This window comes from Perkinsus marinus (assembly GCF_000006405.1).
Source record: "Perkinsus marinus ATCC 50983 genomic scaffold scf_1104296973568, whole genome shotgun sequence".
NCBI classification, from domain to species: Eukaryota; Perkinsozoa; order Perkinsida; family Perkinsidae; genus Perkinsus; species Perkinsus marinus.
The window spans coordinates 124,276-131,227 of NW_003201384.1; the positions used below are offsets into that span (position 1 = coordinate 124,276).

The 6,952-nt window shown below is 39.3% G+C and overlaps 3 protein-coding genes across 3 annotated transcripts in view; 1 reads left to right on the forward strand and 2 right to left on the reverse strand.

The window, feature by feature from the left end:
* The window catches only part of Pmar_PMAR012916 (aspartyl aminopeptidase, putative), a gene marked incomplete at its 5' end in the record, with an annotated part of 3,229 nt that extends 176 nt beyond the window's left edge, over positions 1–3,053 (forward strand). Inside the window, 7 exons of the mRNA XM_002766139.1 lie at positions 1–307; positions 520–635; positions 981–1,150; positions 1,372–1,522; positions 1,585–1,765; positions 2,394–2,524; positions 2,912–3,053. Coding sequence (XP_002766185.1) covers positions 1–307; positions 520–635; positions 981–1,150; positions 1,372–1,522; positions 1,585–1,765; positions 2,394–2,524; positions 2,912–3,011 — 1,156 coding nt within the window. The 3' untranslated portion in view covers positions 3,012–3,053. The remainder of the gene's footprint in view (positions 308–519; positions 636–980; positions 1,151–1,371; positions 1,523–1,584; positions 1,766–2,393; positions 2,525–2,911) is intronic.
* A 340-nt stretch (positions 3,054–3,393) lies between these two features.
* On the reverse strand, positions 3,394–4,739 carry Pmar_PMAR012917 (Protein FRA10AC1, putative; the record flags this gene model as incomplete). Its single annotated transcript, XM_002766140.1, has 5 exons — positions 3,394–3,501; positions 3,547–3,626; positions 3,925–4,066; positions 4,256–4,355; positions 4,675–4,739. The coding sequence occupies 5 exons, from the start codon at positions 4,737–4,739 to the stop codon at positions 3,394–3,396; spliced, it is 495 nt and encodes a 164-aa protein (XP_002766186.1).
* A 570-nt stretch (positions 4,740–5,309) lies between these two features.
* Pmar_PMAR012918 (conserved hypothetical protein) lies at positions 5,310–5,591 on the reverse strand (the record flags this gene model as incomplete). Its single annotated transcript, XM_002766141.1, has 2 exons — positions 5,310–5,429; positions 5,496–5,591. Coding segments are annotated over 2 exons (216 nt in total), but the record flags the coding sequence as incomplete, so codon positions are not given.
* Positions 5,592–6,952: the final 1,361 nt, after the last annotated feature.

Below are 6,952 nucleotides of genomic sequence, written 5' to 3' on the forward strand. Positions count from 1 at the left end.
TGGCAAAGACTTCGACCCTTCCACTTCAAGTATGGTCATTATTGGTACCCACACAGATTCTCCTTGTTTGCGTTTGCGTCCGAATTCGGCGAGAGAATCAGAGGGTATGCTGCAACTCGGTGTCACCCCTTATGGTGGCGGCTTGTGGCACACTTGGTTTGATCGTGGTCTCGGGCTAGCTGGCAAAGTAGTGTATTCTCATGATGGTAAAATACATGAGAAATTGGTGCGAGTGGACCGTCCGGTTGCCATTCTGCCCAATTTGTGTCGTCATCTGCAGAGTAACGAGGAGAGGGCAGCGTTCAAGGTAGGTCTCTCGAACGACCCGGGTTCAATTCCTGCCAGTGTTAAAATATTTGATCGCTTTTCTCACTAATTATAGAAAATTTTGGTAGAAATGTACAGAAACCATTAAAAAATTCCACAGAATTTCCTCCCAGAATTTTCATACTGTCGCGACAACACATGTAGTTAATCATGTGCATATTTTCCCACATGGTGAAATTTTTCTTTCTTCAGTTCAATCCTGAAGAGCACCTCATCCCCGTATTTTGTTCTAAGAAGCATGCGACCACCGAAGAGCGCATTCGCGGCAATCATAAAGTTTTTCTGCAACTTCTCGCCGACGAAGCCGGGTAATATATAATCGTCATAATATTTTACCTTTTTTCGGGTAATAATTTTTCGCCCGATTTTTTAGCAAACATAATTTTAAAGAAATTTTCTCGAAAGTATTCTGATTTAATTTCTGTTGAATTTCCTGCTCATTTGCCAATGTAATTTTTCCACTGCTGTTGAACTATATGTTCGCTTTCCTCACCTGAGCTCAGGAGATTCCTCACTAGTTATACAAGTTTATACACGAATTATGGTAGAAATCATTGAGAAATTTCCGAATTTTTTTTTCCGAAACTCGCATATTGTGACCAACCCATGTAGTTGACTATGTGCATATTTCCCCCCCACACTGCTTTCCTCAGATGCCAGGTTGAAGACATTCTCGATTTCGATATTTGTATGATGGACTCCACCAAGGCGGCCTTTGTCGGCTTGTATGAGGAGTTCCTGGCCTCAGCAAGGCTTGATAACCTCGTCTCGACATTCTCTGCGTTTTCTGCTATAACTACGGACGCTGACGAACTCGTTAAAGGTAATATTTCAGATGAGAATTTGAATATGTGTTGCGCATAATTCTATATTTTTGTATAATCGTGCGTGAAAAAATCACATTTTCGAATTTCTTTCACAAATTCTTATTACATACTTTCACACTCCAAATCTAATAATTCTTGATGCCTTTCAACCCTCCAATTCTAGTTGGTAAAATTAACAAGAAATTCCCAAAATTTTTTCATTTTTTAAAATTTTCAGGTTCCCAACTCTCTATTGCTGTCGCGTTCAATCATGAGGAAGTTGGTTCGCGCAGTGCGACTGGAGCTGGCTCCAAGAGCGTCCAGTGCTGGATTGAGAGAGTCCTCGCTAACTTCTCATCCAAGGAAGACTACTCTCAACTAGTGGCACGGTAGGAGGAGGATGAGGTCCCGGGTTCGATCCCTGCACTTGTCATTTTTAAAATCGGTTTAGGTCTATATTGATCTCGGCAGATGGCGAACATGCAGTTCACCCAAATTATGCTGATCGTCATCAAGCGGAGCATAAGACAGGTCTAGGAAAAGGTGTTGGTATTAAAATCAACCCAAACCAACTTTATGCTACCAATGCTGTTACCACTGCTATCACTCGAGTTGTTGCCAAGAAAGCGAATGTAAGTCTACTACAGTGGAGTTTCACCCGTTTTACGCGAAGTGGAATGTAAAATGTGTTTTTCACTAGTGTTTTTCACATCACGGGTGAAACTCCAGTGTTGGGAAATATATCTTCGCTTTTTTCAGCTGGGAGTAGTTATAGAAATGTATATACGAATTCGGGTAGAATTGTAGAGAAATAGGAGTCTCCTTAGAATTTTCATATTATCACCAACGCATGTAGTTGACCATGTGCATATTTTCCTCTAGAAATGAACCAAATCATGAAAAGCTATTTTCGAGAGTGTTTGCCAATTTAAGGTATCTATAACGTCTCAATGATAACGATTTATATATAACCTTTTTTCGAGTAAATAGTAATATATTCATCTACAATGTGGGAGAATGTGCACATGGTCAACTACATGTGTTGGTGAGGAAATGAAAATTCTGAGGAAATTTCGGTACATTCTCATTGATTCCTCTACATTTTCATACGGATATCGTATGTTAACATGTATATTCAGCTGAGCTGAAGAAAGCAAACATATTTTTCATCGCTGTGTATATATGTATGGCTATAGCTGAGTGCTCTAGTATATGAGAGAAATTCTGCAGGATGAAAAGTGTTCATTTTCTGTAATGCAGGTGGCCTTACAAGAGTTCACTGTAAAGAATGGCACCAGTAGCGGATCCACGATTGGTCCTATGCTCTCTGCCAATCTGGGTATTCGTACAGTAGATTTGGGCATTACTCAATGGGCAATGCATTCGATAAGGTAGTGGGAATGTATCTACTACGTGTCTGTGTGATGAAGATATTTGTCAGTATTTTGAAATTTGTACGATGGTTGGTATCGACAGAAAAATGTCATGTAAATTTTCATATTTTCTTGTGCATGAGCATTCGCTATATATTATTAATACAAAAGGGAAAATTTATAGGAAAATTCTGGGAAATTTCCAACGGTAAAATGAAGACAGTTGTCTCTGAGCTGTTGGAAATTTCCCCCGACTACGTCGTTACGTTATCGCGGAACTCAGGAAAATGGCAAGGTCGACCTAAGGTGGATCGGTAGCTCACTCTAATTCTCTTCAACAGTGTTTCCTATTCATGTCGATTCATGAGAACGCGTAATGCCTTTATTATCATGCTATTTTTTCAGGGAAACATGTTCGGTTGAAGATATAGATTCGATGCTAAGAATCTGTCAAGGTTTCTATCGCTATTTTGTCGAAGTTGACAATTCTTTCATTGAAGCTTAAATGCATTTTATACCACTTATTCGTATATTGCATATTCCTGTACAATATTCTCTCTTGTGTTGTTATGTCGAGATTGCAAAAGAATATCCAAGCTCGCTAGTCCAAGTATAATCACACGCTCCCGGAAGCTACTTCATTTTGAAGTCTTTCCTGATATCGATTATGTGGTGCACGCATACACAAAGGCTCACTGCGGTTTGATTCCTAGACTAAGTCCCAGTTCATGCTGGTGCGAAAAACCCGATAACTCTTGTTACCATCCGCTTTGTTGCTCATTAAAAAAATCCCAATACACCGCAAATGAATGTTCTTCCTTTTCAGTTTCCTTTTCTCCCCATGGTGAATATCAACTACTTTCATCAACTCAAAACCTCCTATTAAATTATTGGAAAAGTTCATTGAAGTAATCTTCAAATTCATTAGCGCGTTTTTCTTCTCCATTATCAACGCCTGCTTGCCCGTCATTTCTCCACATTCTTTCTTCGAGAACCTGTAAAAATGTCCCCTCCAGGGATCGAACCTGCGCCACCCCCACCTTCAGAGCTTCCTTGTCGTTCTCATCGACATCATCAGCATCCTCACCACCTTCAACAGGCTCTTCCTTCACCCGACTATCTGAATATAAAACGTCACCCGAAGACCCTGGGTTCAATTCCCAGGCCCGTCAAAATGCAAGTAGAAAACACAGCATAGCGCGTCCACGACTTTCTCCATTGATTTTTCTATAAAAACTATTTTCCTCAATGAGAAACTCCAAATTCAAATTCGTGCCCATCGAAAATGTCGAGCACAATGTGACACATCCGAAGATAGAAACAGTACATCTACTCCAGACGTAGAGCACCTGTCCCTCCTTCCCTAAGACCTCCAGTTCAATTCCCACAACCGACATGATAATTTCAAGTAACACTACCTTCCTCAGTGATATCAATAACAGTATCGTCTTCCTCATTTTCTTCCTCATCCTTCTTAATACGGAATTCCCTTCCTTTCTTCTTAGCCCGCCGTATCCACTTCCAATTCAACTTTATGCTGCATTGATAACACAACCGCACCTGATAAATATGAGGGGGAAAATATGCACATGGAAAAACTACGTATGTTGGTGACAGTATGAAAATTCCGAGAAAATTATCATTTTTTCCAAGATATTCCTACCCTAATCCGTATGTAAACTTGTATAATAGCTCAGCCAAGAAAAGCGAACATGTATTTTCGAGCGGCCCGTTTCCACCATTTTTCACCTTCACCAACTCCCTCTTCCGCTCGCCATGCTCCTTATACGAAAAATCAACTTCAAACGTTCGCAAATGCTGTGTAGAATTACATCGCATATTTGCGCATCTGATAAAAAACCTTCATTTTAAGGAAAATTCATAAAAACCAGAAATTTCACAAACCTAGTTCTTCGTTTGTTATTATGCAGTGCCTGCCAATTTGATATGCAAATGTGAGTTATTTTCCGATAGTAATGAGAATCGATCTGGAACTATACCGCATATACACTGGAGTTTCACCACCCTAGTGATATGAAAAACACTAGTGAAAAACACATTTCACGACTACTGCATAGCGCGAAAATCGCGTTTTTCACGGAGTTTTACGCCACTTCACGTAAAACGGGTTGTGAAACTCCAATGTAACAATGTTGCCATCAAAGTACCCGTTTAGGCCTGTGATGATAGCGACAACTTGTTCAAATTGCCACGTACTGTATACACTCATCATAGTATAGGCCTCCCCTTGCACCTCAGCAAACAGTCCGCGAGAATACGGTTGAATTGATATAACCTCAAATACTGCGCAATTTTATTCTGGCTTTATCTCTACCCTTTTTAACTGATTTCAGGGCCACGATTATTCGCAAACGGTGAATGTCGAATGATAATAACGTGTGTGAAATTGATACGAAATAGTGGGGTGAAGTACGCAGGCTAAAAAACTGATGAATTCTGAGTCGCGATGTTCAGTTTTATATTCTCGTGTGAAACTCCACCATCCCGGAATTTTTTTCCCACAACGTCAACAACGAATTTATACGAAATGGTTGATGTTATTGAAAAGGATGTGCCTTTTTCTAATTAATTCTCAATGAGTGAAGTTTCAGCGGTGATATGAAAAAAAACATTAGTGAAAAACTTATCTCACATTTCACTCCACTGTGAAAAAAAACCATGTGAGCAGCAGTGAATAACGCGACGACGTAATGGGACGTTTTTCGACGTGTTCCCGATTCACTTCATATCGCCATTTACACCACTTCACGTAAAACGTGTAATTGTGAAACTCTATTATCACCTCATCTGCCCTTTACCCTGCATCATCTCCTGTTGCGTTTGCCACCGAAATCCAATTCGATCTTTTTTATATCCTTTCAAATCACAAATAACATATTCATGATACAGCTTATCATAGTATCTACACGATAATAATAAAAAATCTTCGCTGTGCGCAAAGATACGCGCAAAGATCATCATCACTCACTCCTTAGCCAATTTGTTAGCCCAAGAATCATCATCATCTTCATCATCATCCTCTTCTCTCACGAATTTATGTTTGGATTTCAACGCAGCGTAATCACTGAGGGGTCGACGCTGATGATTGAACAACAGGAAGAATGATGATGAACATAATATTTCACAACCCGGCCGTCTTGGCGAGTAAACACGCGTTAAACACTTGTGTTATGAGGAGTATATTTCACAATAAACTTAGCCGGCGATTAGCGCGTTAAACAAGTGTGCTGTGAAGAAAATATTGCATAATAAACATAGTGAAAAAACCAGCGATTAACGCGTTACTCTTTATAACGCTAATGTTACTCTAATATACTCTTTATAACACATGTGTTATAAAGAGTATATTCCATAATCAGTTTCGTGAAAAGGCCGACCTACACTGCTATCAGAGTGTTGATGACTATCATGTTGTTGTTGTTTCCTCGATAACGCTATATTCATCATAGTCTGGTGCCTGATCATACCAATATACAGTAATAATAATAGTAACTACTATTACTTACCTCTGGTGCACCGTCATAGATCGTATCTCATCCCGTGTCACCAAGCGTCCATAGTCGCGTTGGGCATCCTGATACCTTCTCACAAAAACACATACCATTTTGAAGCACTTGATGATTTTCTATTAATAGTTGTGATCATGAAAGTTGGAGCTTCACCCGTTTAACGTGAAGTGATGTGATAGTGTATATGTTTTCGCTGTCGATTACGCAGTCGTTGTTTTCTACGAAGTGAATTGTGAAGTATATTTTTCGCTGGTGTTTTTCAACTTCATAAAAAACATAATTATTACAACAAGCCCGAACTCATACTTCTTCTTAAAACTAGATGTGGCGTAAACCGTATATAGTAAAAAGTAAAATCCTTTTTTCTCGATCGCCCTTAGTGTTGAATAATTCTGATAATGAACCGGAGGCGTGGTATCAACGCTGATGCCAATTTATTGCTAATGACAATCATCAAAAATTATACAAAATTTTGGAAAAAAACTTCAACATGGTGAATTATATTATCCTTTTTAATACAGTGGAGTTTCACCCGTGATAAGAAAATTAGATTTCACATTTCACTTCGCGAACAAAAAGTGAAACTTCATCATCATTGCTTGTAGTGACGATATGATAGTCATAATCTCCAGTGTGTGAGTAGCTCAGTACCTCAGTTTATCAGTTGCCGTATATCTATCCCTAACGCTGCTACTGTTGATTCGTTTGTGGTTGTAGTCTTCATCACATCTGTGATACGGTGCGGCGTGGTGGTGACACGATGACATTCGAATGAACTACTTCATAATATTATTATAATTTCATATATATTCCCCTCCCGACTCTATATTAGAGTAGTGGGGCAACTCGTATTGCGCGTAAAACGCCAAATTGGTTTACGTGTTTTACGCGTTATTCACTGCTTACATATGTTTTT